Below are 18,315 nucleotides of genomic sequence, written 5' to 3' on the forward strand. Positions count from 1 at the left end.
GTTAAAAGCCCAATTCTCATCTCCACCAATACTGTACTATCCCTTTAAATAACAGATATATTGCTCAAAGATACCAAAGTCATATAAAAACAGCTTAATACTTATTTTCTGTGCATTTTTATCTTTACAAATGTTTTAGATCAGTGAATTAGATTACAACACAGTTATATAATACAAGGACACATCTCATGAAATTACGGGATAGTTTCCAGTCCATAAAGGCACTTTTACAAATCTTTAAATGTCAGGCAGTGACCAAAAATCAAATAACAGTCATAACATAAAGAAACAATGGCACATCTAAACAAGAAAAAGATATCATGAAAGCACAGGCATTCCATTGTGAAGAGTGAATAAACCCTCGCACATGAAATAACGTCATAGATATTGATCAGAGTGAAAAACCAATCAATGTCCTATATAACTTTCCAGATAGAACTGGAAAAATAGAAGGGGGATGCGTAAGAGAGGTAATATCGAAGTGGCAAATGAATTCAAATTTTGGGTCAATCAAAAAAATGAGATAGTATGGTTCTTCCTTACCACTTATTCAATTCATTTAGCTTTTATTTCAATGAAGAAAAAAAAATGTGCCAAAATACTGACAGTTTTACTGACAGCAAACCCAGACATTAGGAAGAGATAAATCTTCACTTTGGCTTCAAGATCTAGAAGAAGTATGGCTTGTGTGATGAAACATCTCTCACAAAATTTCATCCCACTCCTCCTTGCCTCCAAGGGCGGCTTTTTGCAAGTTGTTGCAATCTTGCTCAATTTTCTGCCAGTGCACAAAAACCCTCTTACACCGACCGATTTCCAAAGAAAATTTATGTCAGTTCTTTCAAAATAGATCACATTAATCTTTCCCGCAGCTATAAAGGTATACTAGGATGATAATCCCTGTCAATACTCCTAAAATTCAATATAAAAACACTAGATCAATTTTGTCATTCAGAGCAGTACAGAAAATGTACTGCAAAGACAGACAAACATCATTACCATAGAGATGTCCGAAGAAAATTTAAACAAGCACTTTGAAAATAGAATTCAAATCTCACCTGAATTCTAGAATGTACAATAGGATGATGACCCTAATTCACACCCCTAGAATTCAGTATAAGAGCAAAAGATCCATTTTGGCATTTAGAGCACCAGAGAAAATGTACCACAGACAAACATCATTACCATAGAGATTTCCAAAGAAAATTTACACAAGTTCTTTCAAAATAGGTTACAAATCCTTTCGAAAGTTTTAAATATAAACTAGGATGATGATTACGTCATTGGACAAGATGTTTCAACTCACGATATCCCTCTCAACCCAGGTGTATAAATGGGTACCTGGCAACGCTAGGGTAATAATAATGGCAGGGCCCTCTAGTACAGCAGTGGCAACACTAACTGGCAACCCTGGGTAATAAATAAGACCTTATTATTATTTATCCCAACTCATATTCCTAGAATTCAATACAAAAGGAAAATATCCACTTTGGCACTTAAAGCAGTAGACAAAATATACTGCAGTTCAGACATAGATCAATTCAATATAACGGTATCAACTGGACACACTCATTTACCTTTTTCTATTAAAGAATATTGTGAATGATTCCAAGCAAACTCCTTTTTGAAGTTTTTTATTCACGAGACATGTCAGTCATGATGTGAAAAGAATGTGCATGATTATGAAAAACAATGCAAAGTCATAACAAACACTCAAATTCACTTTAAAACTGTCAATAGCCATGTGTGTGCGCAATGAAAATATTATGCTCTGTAAATAATGCCCATAATCTCATCTTTCTTGAAAACCCCATGCAATTTAAAGCCAAAATATGCAAATCTCTGCTGAAATCCAAAATAGCCAACATGGATATATGCATGAGATAATCCCTGTATGTGACCTTTTATGGAAGAAAAAAAAAAATCACTCTGGCTAGTCTGAAGTCAAGTCTACAAACAGAATTATCCTTTGGAATGTGACTTTGACCTCATAGATGCTGCCAAGCCCTAAGTTATTGGGTCTCTCCATCCCCCCCCCTCCCCCCCACAAGGCATGATGAAAAGTTGGCTAACACTGGGTGCAAAGCATATTGCTCTCACTTGATGTGCAGCACGACTCCGTTGATGGGTATAAGACACCAGCTGGCAGCCGACATCATCAACGTGCTTTGTGTCATTCAGTCCAGGAGGAACACACTTCATATACCGGGAACTGTAAAAGCTGTTATTTTTGCGAATGAGGAAGGCACAGACGTTTTCGCAAAATGTTCTTTCTGCGCTCTGACACCCAGGTTATTGTCAGTGCACTAATTCCCGACCGTTCACTCTGCCACTTTATGCAATCAAGAACAGGCGGTGTTATTTTTCGCATGTTGTCAAATTTGCGACCCAATGGTGATCTGCGAAAATTAAACCCTCGCGAAAACAACATTTTTTACAGTCCAATACGGTGAAGGACATTACTGTACTCAGTTCAGGCTTACCTTTTGAAGACTGCCTGGATTCAATTGTGTTTTGTCGATAATCTTGATTGCAACCTGTAGACGAACAAATAAGAGATGAAAGACAAGAAAGAGTCACTCAGTGCAGCCGGCAATGTGAAAAGGAAAATAAAACTTCAAATTGAACACTAGCATCATTAAAGTGCCTTCACAACACTGCATAATTGATGCATGTACTGTATTAGCACATACTACATGTCACAGTTCAGGAGTTGTGATGGAACTCAACAATTCTAATGCCCTTTTGAATAAATCGTGCCACGCACAAATTGTGGCACATTAAAGATAGTTATGACTTTTAAATAAGTAAAGGTGGCATTAAAGTCTCATTCTGCAGTGGCACCATGATCCTATGATCCTTGAGGTTAAAATTTTTTCAGATACTATTGTAAACATCAAAAGCAAGACATGTATCAGAGTGTATGCTATGTACAACAACTCAATTACTTAATCATTTTCATGCAAATTTGTGACAATAAAAGACAAGTACAAATATCCAATCAACAATTTGGCTATTTTTTTTTTCCTTTTATTCATTCCTTGAAAAATTAGAAAAAAACAACAACAACAAAACAATAGAGCTGGATTGAAAATATCTAATCAACAGTGCTGGCAGCTCCAATTCTTATGGCAATTCTGCTATTAATTAAAATGGTAGCTGGATAAAAACAATTCTCTGCAACAAAGTATGCATGAATCTCATTACTGATTTGGCGCAATCATACAATAAAAGAGAAATTCACATATGAAATGCACGACAACACACAAATATTTCATTTGAAATCATCAACACCTTAAAAAATGGGGTGAAAATACATTAAAGAGAAAAGAAAGTGTTCTATCTTTGTCTGAAAAGTCTCAATTTTACAAATCAATGGATAAGTAATCACTGACTGACTGGTTTTCAACTGTATTTGGAATAGAATGCAGAAGATGACAGGAAATTGGATCTAAAATAAATACTGTAGAAATGAATGTCTGGCGAAACACTCAAAACAAATCAAGGAGTGATGAAAAAGCCTGTGTGGTATATATATAATTTGATTTCAGAGTACGCCACACTTTTCCCACTGGAGGAATACATTAGTCAACATGGTTACATGACATACATATATGTGATTGTCGGTCATAAATGTAAGACATCGTCTTGACAAGTGAATCTATAAATGTGCGCTGGAGTGTATACATAATGTACATCTCCAGGGCAGGCAGGGGGAGTGCTTGGATGTGTAGATTATTATGACAATGAGAAAGGAAGATGGAAGTGGAGCTAAATCGAATCATCCCCGAGCGTTAGAATCATCACAAGAAGGGTTTCCGCTTGGATCACTATCCTTAGCATCAACTGGTTACAGCTTCAAATGGCTAGAACTACTTTTGACTGAGTTCTGCTCGGCCAGTGTATAATTGCATGGTGCCTGAAATGTAAATTTTATCTCTTTCTCTCAACTGACTCCCGTTGAATTTCACCTTGGCCAAGGGAAAAAAAAAGGGGGGTGGGGGAGGATACTAGGTAGGCAAATTCATCTTATAAGCCCCAAGATGCATCATTATTCTGATGAGGAATTTCATTAAAACATGCCTCCAGTGCTCATCCATGTGAAGTAGGACGTCAAAGGTCATGGGGCAACCACAGATAAAGCAATAAAGAAATTTCACGAGTAATTCAATTGATCAAAGTGTTGTGTATTTCTCTGCATAGCTCGTTTGAAAGACTGTGCATTTATCAGTCTTGTAGTTCCCATCAATTAATATAACTGTGTAGCAAGGGGCACGCCCCCACTGCAACTCCTATCTTTCCGTAATGTAGATCATCACAGGCCGAACCCTTTTGATGTTCTACTTTTATACACCTGTTCCAACCCACAACAAATTGACTATGCAGACTTTGGGTTCATTCATTTCTCATCGATTGTACATGTACGCAAGGTCAACAGAGACACTATTGATACACACTGCAGCTGCCTTGGTACTACCTTCCACTCTGCAAGCAAAGTCTTGCCTGGATGGTAATTTTTGTATCATACAGCTACTAAATCAGGGAGTCTAATGGGGTGTTATATTGCTGATGCTGCACGTAATTAATCAAATCAAAGTCTGGTCAACAAGTCCAACTGCACAATCCCTTCTTCCACTTCCGTCTGCACATTTTCAACACGTCCATTCAACATCTACCAGTGAACCAGATGAAGTGTGGCTGGGTGAAGGGTGGGAAAGAAGAGAACAAACAGCTTCTGTAGTGCGATTCACACTGACACGAATTAGCGGGATACAAATCTTGAGATATTTGCATTGTGATCCAAATCGCCAGATTTTTGCCTGTGTGAACATAAATATCCCTCTAAATAACGTAATCACCATTGTGATCCAAATCCCAAGAAATCTTGTGATTTATTTCAGAATTGTTGCAACAATATGAGAAATAATGCAATACTTCGCACTGTGGCATGTGTGTGAACCCTAAAGAAGAAAAAAATCGAATAATTTTCTTTTGCCCCATCATTCAAAATATATATCATGACAGCACACGAAAACCTAGGGTCATTATTCTGGTAGGATTTGGGCATGCGCAGTTTGGTCGACAAATTATCGAAATTGGCAATTAGCGAGATATTTCTGTCCATCTGAACAGGCATAGAATGTCTCTGTATTTGGATTGCGATCGTTATCTCACTATTTTGTCTGTGTGTGTCTTTATGGTGCCTACTGAATGAAGGCAACGCATAGTTCTCCGAAGGACTCAAAATCAATCTTCCACCATTTGGAATTTGCTTGCAATACACTGAAAAGGTCTACCACAAACTTGTCTGGCTGATGCGATTTGCCAGGATAATGATCTGGTTTGGAGTATTTTGAGATAAAAGAATGTACATCTGTATGATAATAAAAGTTGGTGGACCTGACATCTATTTCTGAAGAGTCCTCCCTGTTCAGTAGTGGGTAGGTATAATGATGATCTATCGTGCCCTGGCAATTGTATTTCACAATGAGCTGAATGCGATTCACTCTAGCGCGGAAGGTCAATAAATACTGCTATAGCCAATTTTGTTGATTATCAATAATCAATTAAAAAAAAATGTAGTAAACACAATCAGACATGTGTTAAAATTGCAATACTTTACTGTCAGCGAACCTTTTTTGGCTAATATTTTGTAGTTTTATCATTACCTAACTGAATTCCTGTTAAGGTTAAAGGTTTAGGGTTGGTGGTCTGGTGGAAATCCAGGAATCTCCTACATTTATGTTGAAGTTGTATTTTCTTCAGTTTTTGAAATTAAGGGGTTGAGTGATAATTTTTTTTATGATTGTTAAATGTTTCTTAGAGGCAACACGAGTGGGTTCACATCCCTATGGGCAATAGTAAATGTATTTACTTTTGTGTGCCCTGACCCTCATGTAGTCTCCATTCATTTCATTTTCATTTTGTGTAATGTGTACAGTACAGCATATCCTTTGTAATGTTAATTCTGGTTTTTGTTTCATGTTTGTAATGTTTATGATATGTATCCTATATTCTTTATCTGGTCAAATAAATAATAATAATAATGATAATAATATTGATAATGCTGCTGTTTCACACATTTCTTATACATCTAATATGTCTATTTCAGAGCAAAAATCAACAGTTTCTGCAGGCACATGGAAACTAGTAAGAGTTGAGTGTTAATTATTAATTTCTATATTTGACATTCAGAGAAATGAGAGCAATGTCCATGCTCATTCACCTGAACTGTTTACACTCTGATCTACTCAACTTAAAATAAAACCCCAGTAAACATAATGCCTCCGGGCAACATTTCATGGCAGAGTCATAAAAAATCTAACAAACAACAACAGCTACAAAACACAGAATTGTGGTGATGAGACAAAAATATCCAACCATCAATTGTAGGATAATCCTGTGATAATGAGCATTTTTCTTCTATCCATTTCGTTCCAGGAATTCCCTGCCGAAAACCTGTTTGGCAAAAAGGGGGCCTCTTGTGACTCATACTGCATGATTTCATTTTTTTTTCTCACAAGTACAGCTGCGCATCTACGGATGTGTACATGCCACAGAACATACTACATGTATTGAAGGTTTCCATGTTTGTCAACAAGTATGCCACAGAGATTCAGGAACAGTAAACCAATTAAAGATGGGAAATCCCTCTTCACTACCTATTCCTTTCCCCCTCTCTCTCTATTGCGAAGGAGAAGATAAAGAAAGAAAAAATGGGTCTTAAAACGTTCCTACAGTCGTCATCAGTGTAGAAAAATAGATTTGTCTTTCAAAATGTCAGAGTGCCAAAGCAGCACCATACTGGGTTAACTCAGTTTGCCCAATATGAGGGGGTGTTAATAATAGCCCCAAACGCAAGTAGCAGTAGCAGCAGCGAGAGCCAGCATGCCACATATTGTAGACATATTGACTGTCACACAGCAATAATAGATGTGTACCCTTCTTCATGGACCTACACAGTTTAGTATGTTTACCCTGATTCACTCCCTGCACATCAGGATGGTAGTCGGGAGTACCTGTGCATCTCCTAGGCTGTATGCCATCTGTTAGTGAAAATCTTGCCGAAAAATTTTGGAAGTAACTTTAATCCCCCCCCCCCAAAAAAAAGAGCGTAAACACCTACGATGACACTTGAAAACCATTTATGTACAAACGTAAGTGTTGACATGCCAATGCATGCTAATTAGAACGTCTTTTCAAGATCTGCCAAAAGATTAATATCCCACTCACTACAAGCTGAAATTTTACTTTTTCATTAAGAAAAAGAAAAGAGTAAGACATGGTCTTTGGTGACCAAATGTTTCTGTATAGGCCTTCTCTGTATGTTTCATGACATTTCTTGTTATTTGGATTGTAACATCATATAGATTGTTCTTGAGAAGTAATATTCTGCTGCCTGAACTTTACAAACCAAACATAACCAACATACAAATTATTAATGTAAACTTCACTAATGTTATCATATTGTTGTAATTACATATTCTTCAAAGAAAGGATCTTCAAGTGCATGCTCTAAGTCTAACTGTAGGAATAAATAATTACTTCCACTCCACCATATTTTATCAGAGTAAACCATTCATGTACAGTATGTTCTCCTTGCTCTGGAAGCGAGATAAATAGATAAATAGTGTAGATAGATAGATAGATAGATAGATAGAAGAGAATAGATGACACAAGATAGAGAGAGACAATGAACTGTAAAACCAAAGTCAAAGCCCTACAATTTGCAAGCAGCATCACTAAATCGGTCGATATGACAGACCAGCCACTCTACATGCCGTTCTCCACATATTACTGAACACATGTGCTTTGGAAACGGGCATGTGTGTGGCAAACACATGCAATATGTAGCGCTGGCTCGCTGTTAGGCATGTCCCACACTATATCGGCCATGTCTGAATCCAAAATACAGCCTGTGCATGCTGTAGTTGCACCCACAGTCCACCATATCGACATGGCACATACATAGTATACTGACTCACAGATGTACCCCATCAAGCATGCAAGCAAATGCATAACATACTACTCCCCCAGTGTGTGTGTGCATACAATATGTATACTTGTATTTTGAAGAATACCAAAAAGCCAGTTTTATTGTCATCGCCAAACCCCCTCTCCATACTCCTTTCAATCACAAACAAATTTTACCACGGCAGAGGAAAATTTGCACACTATACCTGCACTAGTTTTTACAGTTGCCCTCGCCAAATGAACCTCAAATGTACGAGTGAGCCCTCGAGGGAGCGGACATAATCTCTCCTCTGTGTCTGAAACTGGAAGACTAGACACCTGGCTCTACTTACACCAGTGGTGTATGATTCATGGGGAGAGGCATGATTGATTGAATAACCCAGGTTCAATATTGATTTCATTGTTATGATCTCAGATGATAACCATAATGGGGCATAGAAAGAAACTCACCAGCGACAGACAAATAACTGGACTAAGTATCAGGGCTCCTGGCTGAGAATTAAGGGGGTATGCACAGTCAAATTTTGGAGTTAGTGTTTGCAATTCGCCCCCCCCCCCCCCCCCCCCATACATCCAGGGAATATGTTCCTATAAATATCCAGTTACTGTTCCGTCACAAAAGTATTTTGAGGACAGACCAATGCTGATCTCAAAATTTGTTAGTGACAGAATGTCCCAGTAAGTTTGGTTGAATTTTTAAAAAAGACACAAATTCAGATGAGACACTGCAGATTGTTTTTTTCCTTTCAGTAACAATTATGCCAGTTCTTCATTTTATGATTTCACATGGCTACAAGTATTGTCTCTGGCAGGCAAGCCTTTAAAATCTTTATGTTTCATTATAATTTCTGATTAATAAATGCTGACAATGGGTTACATAGTGCAATTGGCTAAAAACTGCTCATAAATGAATGTCTTCAAATCAATGACTCTCAAAAATTATCCCAATACAACACACGAGGACAATCTATGATCCAAATGTACAACCCTGAACCATGATCTAGTGATCCTGTTTGGTATATCATCTTCATAGAGCATACATTACTGAATGTTTACTTTTGTTTATAATGCACAAAATGAAGCCTCTTTATAAAGGGAAAAACAATATTTCCTTCTATCTATTTGACTGAGAATATTCCCCGGGGATGCTGACAAGCCTTTACTTAAATGAGTGTTTCTAGATTGTACACAAAACCTGTTACAAAACAGAGAATTCAATATGACAATTACCAACTGCTTCCAAATTTGCACATTCGTTATCTTGTATGAAATTATGCAAAAATGAATGGTCTCCTTTTACAGAATAAAATAAATCATGCATGCAAGATTTCTGTCGTTGGATCTGTATCAAGAGGGCAACATGTTCAGTTGAACTTGGCCTGACCTTATAACAGCATGAAGCTTCCCCTCTACCAAGAACTGAACAAGGAAACCTGATTGTGGCATTGTGTCTGGGTCCCCCTTGTTTTTTTGTTTTTTTATTTTTTTTTGGGGGGGGGGGGGGAGAACAGTTTGTGACACACTGGCACACTCAAAGATCATCATTTCCCTCTTTACATGATGTATCTTTTTTTTTTCTTTGGCTCACATACCTCTAAAACTAATGGCATGGCATATAAACGCTATTGCACGCAGAAAGACATAATACCACAGTTTGGGTTGTCACCTACGAGGCACACATTCAGGACACTTTTCTTTCGGGTTTATGACGCGTGACCAATCTTGCACACAAAGTTTCTTGTGACCAATCTTGCACACAAAGTTTCTTGTGTACGGGGCCTCAGAATGTAGACAACATGAGGCCCTACAATAGGTGAGGTAAGGCAATAATGCAAACAAATCTGTGAAGAGCTGGTCTTGCTACTCAGACCCTGACAGCAAACCATCAAGATCCTCTACTTTCCATACAAGGATGGATAGTTGGTCTGAAGGACTAAAAAAAACCCCCAAAAACATACAATATAAAATCAGCAATGAATCATGAAGCGTCATAAACATGCGAAAGAGAATGCCTGTATATTTTCACTTTTCTAACATAATGAAAGAGCACTTTCAGAAAGCACAGAGAATTATATTACTCTTAACTTATGTCAGTAACAAGGCAAAAGAATGTGTACTTTTCATACAAATTGAAATATCATTCATTTTTATAAGATATTTTTTTATATCATTATTCACATGTGATATCACAAACTGACATAGTCTTCTCATCCTGCAATGGCTACACCAAAACTTTTAAAATGCATAACTTTTGCAGGGACTGTCCGATTTTCCTCAAACTTTACTGTTGTGTTCTACTACTACTATACGAGCTGAAATTTTAGCGGTGGTTATATTTTCGCGAATTTCGCGAATCGCCTTTGAAACGCGAAAATAAAAACATGCGAAAATAACAACGCGCAAAAAGCTAAGTTCAGTTAGACCCTCGCAACCGCGAAATTAACAACACACGAAAATGTCCTTCATGTAGCAATTTGCGAAAATATCTGTACGCAAAATTTCAGCTCGTACAGTACTTCTGCATTCAATAAATCCACACATTGGGCGTAATTCCCTGAGATTACCACAGAAACATAATCTGCACTTTGAATGTCATGGATACTCACAGATAATTCTTTGCACATCAACATTAAGACTTTGCACTGTACATCAAGCAGCACTTGTTCCACATCATTTTACCTCTCATTTCTATTGGTGACTGTTTACATACACTGTGAGTTGTAATGGGTATGGTAACCCTAAGGGGGTTAATGCTGCAATTCAGAAGTACGAACTCCCTGCATGCAGACATGCACGTCACAGAGTGGGTGACGACTGGCAATGTCTGGCGCCTCTCGTGTGGTTGCCAACGATGAATGTTCCTTTGCCATCCAGCCTGAGCCTGGAAATGGGTGCACTGATGCTGGTAAATGCCCTCAAATTTCAGATCTTTACAAATTGTGATGAGACTGGCACCGTTATAACAGTCTTGTCGCAGACGCCCCTGCCTACAGCCAACCTGCCCTTGGAGCTCAAATTAAGTTTTGGTAATGAGACGTCGAAAGAAGCATGTGGGACTAGAAAGTACAGGAGACATTTCTTTTCTCTTTCCTTTCTTTTTTTCCTGCTTGGTCATAGAAGATATTAGCTGTACTAACTCCTGGCCTCAACTTGCCTGAACCTTACAGCAATCATGTTATTTGAAGCCTCCTTTTAAATCTCTTTTAAAAGTAAACATATCTCCTCATTGTATCTCACAGTTTCACCAAACTATCACAATGCACGAGCTTTAATCTATAGTCCAAACCATGCACCCTTTCCACGTAGTACACAACTAATGCTTATAAATGTCTAAACATAAAAACATTACAAAATCAGAACATTCAGGATTTATGCCTGCACTAATTTGCTGTAAATACAATGTATGCTTAGATTATCTGCAATCTATGAACACAAAATCCTTTGAATAAAATATTTTACTATGTATTTTTTAGAACACCATTAAAAAATATGGAAAAACTCCATAACAGAGATGACCCCAATGCATACGTCTCTAGAGAAATGATGTTCTTGAATGAACAGAGAGATCCTGATGCGTAATCGCCTAAAACATAATCAGTAAGTTTAATCAATCATTTTCATTTCCCCTTTTCAAACTCGACTACAGGGACATTCAGATAGAAGAAACTATAGTAATGATTGTGATTCATCTCAGGGATGATAACATGGTCATCGATATTCAACATAATTTGTTAGATGACGTGTGGCACAGTAATGGGATTCACACCTACATGAATTAGTGGGATATAAATCTCGAGATCTGCATCACAATCGCAATCTCGAGTTTTTTGCATGTGTGGACACAAAACCCCCACCACTTCGCGTAATCAGCATCCCGATGCTAATCCCAAGAAATCTTGCGATTATTTCTGAATTGGCATGCTAATTCACCCCACGGTGACTGTGTGAACACTTGGCCAGATAATCTCCATACATTTATCATATTTATAGATTTATATCCCATCATTCAAATAACACATAACAGCGTGCGCACCACACCGTTGTGATGCGCAAGAACAATAGATTTATCGACTAGCAATAAGCGGGCTATTCCTGTCCATGTGAACGCTTGTAAAAAATCTCGAGATTTGAAGCGCAATCGTCACCCCGCTACTTCTGACCGTGTGAAGGCTTGCACGATATCTCAAGATTTGGAGCGTGATCATCATCCTGCGATTTTGTACGTGTGAATGTGGCTAGTAACGATGTCCTTCTTAATGTAAATATACAAACACCCCAAACCACACCCTTTTATCTGACTACTTGATGGCAGGGACAAAACGATGACTATGCCCATGTCTGAAGGCTGACTCTATTCAAGCCCAGGGTGCTCAGCACATAATTAGAAAGTGAAGATTTACATGGCACATTGTATGCATTTCCAGTCAGGAGCTGTATACAAGTACAGTACCATTGTTTCCAGCTGTTGAGTGTCTTTCATGGGGGGGGGGGGGGGTCCTCTCTTCTGTGTACAATATTATGTTTGGCACAAAACTCACAGTAATTGGCATGTGACCCTGCAATTGATCATTCTTGGCCACACAGTTAATATCACTGGCCATTTGTAACCTACAAATATATGACAACGCCTTGAGTTAAAGGACAGGCTTGAGATTCACTTGGGCTAACACTGAACCACAGCTTTGATGGCAGTTTGTTATATATATTGACTGTTACAATATTAATCATATTGGATGGCAATGAATGAGATATTGACCAGGGAATATTGCACAAGGGAGGGATAAGATTGGAGGAAAATTATAATGTAAAACTGTCTCCAACAAACAAACAAGCAAATGAATACTTGAGGGATGTTAAACATGGATCGTGCGCGGTTAAAAAAACCCACACAAACACACTCACAAAACTATTCTGATGCGATATTACTCATACATTGCCCTTTAAAGCTTGAAAGGGGCTCTTTGCGTGGGAAGAGAGACAGGGGGGCTTGCCCAGGGCGGCATGAAGCGAATGGATGCGAATAGATGCCGGGCGATAATATATTACATCCCAATGTGGACAATGCACAGGTAATTCAGAGGAGCGGGTCAAGTGTCGGAGATTGCACTTTGGAGCCATGATTGTAGAGCGATGGGGGGGGGGGGGGGGGGGAACCAACTTCCAAATTGAGTTGATTCCCTTTGACAATCCTGAACTTGAAATGACACTATCACCTTGAATCCATTTTTCGTGGTAATGTCCGGATGGGGCAATTGGCTAAATACCAGGACAGACTGCATGCCTCCTTCAATTCAAGAGGTACCTTGCGTGTTTGATACAAAGAGTCTATTATCACCATCAACTGCAGCCAGCCCAGTATACAGTGGTAAGTACTATTCTGTTGCGTATCTTGGAGGTACATTACGATGGCAAAACTGTGCATCCTGTGTTCTTATCATTTCTGACAAAATTTAATATGTCATTAAAAGGTGAGGCCCACCTTTTATTAGGATTTTGTTTTAGTTTGTTTTGGGATATTTCAACCATTTCAAAACCAACTTTCATCAAATAAACTGTCAATTCCTCTTAGAATGGGATGTTCTTTAATATATCATATAATACGTTTCTAATTATCTTGCAAAGAAAAAATTAAAATCAGAATCCCCATCTCAACCAAAACTAGACCACCCCTTTAAGCTCCCTAGGCTGCTTTTTGTTAAGTTTTATCCACTTGCCTTGATGGCTTCTACAAATTTATATGATGAAAAAACACTGAACTTGTTTTCCTCTTTTACAGGAAATACTTGTTACTTCATGGCTTTCTGAACTCTAGGCCTACAGCTTAAATCTAGTTGCCAGTATTTTTTTAGAATGGTCTTCACTCTTTTATACACCATTGAAACAGTTATCAAAGTCACTTTTTGTACCCCTTTCACTGTCGCTATGAAACAGAATATTCTATTTTTTTTCCTCTATCTCCCTTGCGGTTTTCACATGGCTTTTAGGCACAGCTATGAGCCCGTGTTTGGCTGGAGATCCCCGGTAATCTTGCAGGAATTACGGATGCTACCTCAGAAGGCAATAATGGGTTGCACCATGTTACTTGATGAAGTCTGTATGCTGTCGAGCAGAACATGTGCCAGGACACTTCAGCACACACACATACACAAGTCGAAAGCAACGTACCTAATAATGCAGCAGAATATGAGCACTTGCCCATGGTCCTTCAACGATATTCCTACAGCTTGTTGACCGTACAGCTTGATGGCGGAGCTAGAATTGGTCTCGTTTGTGCATACGCTTCGAAGGTGTCAACACAAACAGATCTCTTTAGGAATACACAAATGCTTTCAATGATGCCAAGCTAGAGAATCATAAATCACATTATATACACTACATGGGCAATTGTTGTTTTCCCATAAAATAGACTGAAAATGAATGCTTTCCAGTGTATGGCCAGTTCCTCAGCAATGCTGATATCTATTTTGTGATAACGAGTAATAAAATATATGCCCTCAGTTAAGGACCAAAAATCAATTGAATGATAATTACAAATTATTTCTTGAGCTGATACTAAACATAAGATAATTTAGAGTGATCAACATACAAGTCCTAAAAAAAATTAAAAAAAAAAATTTCCAGGGGTAAAATTGTATCTCACATCCTGACATTGTTGAACTGGATTGCAAATGCTCTGCTGAATTCTCACACAAAACAAAAGTGAAAACACACACAGTAATGCAACCTGTAAAATCATTCTTAGTACATCAGTGCAATACTGAGTCAAAACAAAAGCACATCCAGGCACATGACATACTGTAAAAGCACAGTCTACCCTCTCACTGCACACACAAAGCAATTAATACAGTAAAAGTACCACAACAGAGTTCTTGAGTCTACATTATGAGCGACTCGGGAACAGACTCTTCCCTCTATTCTACACATCATAACACGGCCGTGAGTACACAAGGCCGGTGTGCGAACTCTGAGAAGTGCTGTGGGGGCCCATTGTTGCCAGGGCCTTTCAGGGAACCCTTTTCTGTCGATAAGCCCGAGCCATAGAATGGGATCAATACGTGCGTCCGGCAGAGTGGATCCCTCCCATCAACGATCACACATGTTATAATAGTAGCATGATAGCTACAGGAAAACAGATGGAGACATGTGCCGACTGCCAAAAAGTGGGGATCCCTAAAAATTAATCTGAAAAAAAAAAAAGGACCCTATTTGTCTTTGTTAACGTGTCTTCCATCTGCTATCTTGGAGGGTGTGCCAGGTCATATCATTATCTACATACTACATACATCTTGACAGAGAGTCACAATTAAGAAAAATGTTATTCAGGAAAGTACTGAAAACTGTTACTTCATACGTTAGTTTGAAAAGAAAATGTAAAGTTTCCCATTCGTGATGGTCCGGCAGTCATGCGATTACGATAACCTACAGACTTCCAGGGGACCATGGAGCATGATTGTTCCTCCATGACCTCCTAATGAGCAAGTGGTCTCAGCTTCATTACTGTTATACTCCCCCCCCCCCCCTTATTCTGATTCAATCCTCCAGGTCTTTTTCTTTCGTTACAAGGTTTTGTTGCATTTATTCTATAACCTTTCCCTTTAGGGAAATTAAAGAAATCACTGCAAAATAACCAAAACAACAAGACCTGACATCTCAGTGGCAAACAATTGTATAAAACAAATCTCTGAGGGCTTGTGAAGTCATGTCTTTAAAGTGGACGAGGGTACTATGAAAATGATTGCAATTTTGACCCCACAGTCAATTTACTTATCTATTTGTTTATATATATATATATATATATTTATTCATTTGTTTATTTATTCATTTATTTATCTATTTATTCAACTTATTCTCAAGACTGCACTAAGTCTATAGAAGTCTAAACAGGACTGTACCAAACTAAAGATGAATCACTATCCTGTAAAGAAAACTGTATAATGCTGTAGCATTGTCACTTGTATGTTATTCTCCCATCTCTCACACTGGTCTGAAACTCAATATGTATCTCAAGTGCCACTACAGTTTTGATTACTCGCTGTTGACTACAACATGTTTCGAGAAAAACTGGGTTGAACTTTGCTTGGACTTGTTGGAGACTTTGTAAACAAAAAGGCTGTTAACTTTCACATACGCATGAAGGACAGCAAATGTGATTTTCCTGATTTGCGAAAACTTTTATCACTTTCAGTCACGTATTCATCAACAATGTAATCTCGAAATTTCTATTGAACACTACCCTTATTCACTCTTTCCAGATTGCCTTAGCCATGAGTGCCATAAAAAAGACAGTTAATCATAGAACTATATTGAGAGCAAAACTTTCCCCCAAATATTTCTTCGGTCCAGGTCCCTGCCAAGCTCCTAATGCAATATCAGCATTGCCGGTGCCGCCCACTTGCACGCAATGACATCACTTTACTCGTCAGCGTGAACCGACTCAATGCGAAGGACTACCAGGAACTCGTCGGAAATAAGATTAGGCCTTGGCCAAGATTGCAGACGAGTAATTGAGTTATGTCTAAAGCCTCAGCCAGCATGTAATTAGGACGAATGATAATGAGCTTACAACCAAACATGTACAGGTTTGCTCTGCCGTGTAATTGAGTCTTACGTTTGATGGAGGAACATGCTTACTTGAATTAGCTCCCTACTAATGCTACCTTGATCTTGCTGCTGTCTTCATGGACTCCATTCATCCTTCATATCCCAGTTCATTACTTGTGTGTGTGCGTTTGTTTGTTGTTTTAGTTTTTGAACCCTACAAACATAACGTTAGAATTCTACTTTATTACTGAGCATCATGCTGATTTGGGTTAAGCAGTAGATACTGCTACATGTAGCTAGAGTGTCACTCCACTCTATGTTCGAGTTGAATTTGTTGAAACAGGGTCTAATCAAACAAGAAGAAGCAAGACGTTTCATCAAAATCACGCAAGAAGTAGTTCTACAGGGAGCTTTAAAATTTCACATGAATTGGTGAAATATTGACATTAGCTGCAATCACCTAATATGCAAATGAGTTAAAGTGATGATGTCATCAACACAAAAGTAACCCCCATGGCCCACAAATCTTAATCAATTTTCCTGTTTTGGAATGAAATCCACATGAAACCTTTGTACAGTGCATCTTTCACATGAAGTACACATAAACATGTATACTATTGTTGGTCTAAGATAACTGAGCAGTAATGAGTTTTAGGGGTGAAAGAGAGACAGCTGCTAGTAAAATCATCACGTCAAAAAAAAAAAAAACTTTTGTAAAAATATTTTGGGGCAAAAAGAATACGAGAAATGTGAGGTAATGCAATTACTACTTCATTAAATATGCATAATTTATGTGGTAAGGACTAATGTCACTGATTTGTGAGGACTTGTGAAAAATACTATCTTTAATGATCTTCTACGAAAAACCATTCTCTTGGCTTGACTTTATTCTGTTCAAAAAGCAACTTTAATAAAGGGGGAGTTACACTTTAATTACTATTGCCATAACACAGAAGGGAGTTGTACTTAAATTACGATTTGCTATATACAACATAGTGGGGAATATGATCACAGACACTGTAGTACTATAGATGTTGATAAATCTTTATGGAGGAATAAAAGATGGCCAATGTCTGAGGATTGAAATTTGAAGCTGAATTTCATATCAATTCTTTTGTTAATTTTCTGATTAGGTGGGTCTAGTATTGCGCAGTAATTTATAACCCATGCCCTATTTGTAATTGAACTGTGCACTTTCTACATTTTATAACGGAATGAGTACACTTGTTATACAAATGTGAACTTTTGCTGCTGTTTTCCTAGCAGGATTGTTCATGCATGTAAAATGGAGCTCTTTTTTCATATCTCTGGCATAGAAGAGAAAGACACAAGACATACCACATTGATGCACGTTTATTGCTGTCATTGCATATCATATATACCTACCGTAGATCACTTCATTGAATACTAGTAATACTGTTCAATCTTTTCAGAGCATAAATATGATAAACAGCAGCTGTTAGATGGTCACATGTATCCACTTGATTATAAACAATGTCTAGCCTATCAAAAACTGCACAGACTTGGACGTGCAGCTACTTTACATTTATGGCACATATCCCATCCTAAACACTATTAGTGAATACTTCTACTAAAAACATATTAATGAGTAAATCACTGCCATGATGCCCCTCTGCCTGTAAAAGAGACAAGAAGGGGGGGGGGGAGACAGGGAGATAGAGAGTGAGACAGAGAGTGAGAGAGGGTTAATGCTTGACCCCCTTTTGAGGCTACCCCACCAGCTGGGTCTCCCGGTCGAAGGGCCGACATGTTCATCTCATTACACAGTAGCATGCCCAT

At 38.2% G+C, this 18,315-nt stretch overlaps 1 protein-coding gene across 9 annotated transcripts in view; it reads right to left on the reverse strand.

Annotated features, from left to right (window-relative positions):
- LOC139708513 (MAP/microtubule affinity-regulating kinase 3-like) overlaps window positions 1–18,315 on the reverse strand; it is a 124,169-nt gene that overhangs the window by 72,722 nt on the left and 33,132 nt on the right. For all 9 annotated transcript variants that reach the window (XM_071620493.1, XM_071620480.1, XM_071620466.1 and 6 more), the window contains exon 4: window positions 2,484–2,537. In XM_071620493.1, the coding sequence (XP_071476594.1) occupies window positions 2,484–2,537 (54 nt within the window). The remainder of the gene's footprint in view (window positions 1–2,483; window positions 2,538–18,315) is intronic.

This window comes from Diadema antillarum, unplaced genomic scaffold, assembly GCF_040938485.1.
Source record: "Diadema antillarum isolate AM-2024a unplaced genomic scaffold, OU_Dant_1.0 scf00000036, whole genome shotgun sequence".
Classification (NCBI taxonomy): Eukaryota; Metazoa; Echinodermata; class Echinoidea; order Diadematoida; family Diadematidae; genus Diadema; species Diadema antillarum.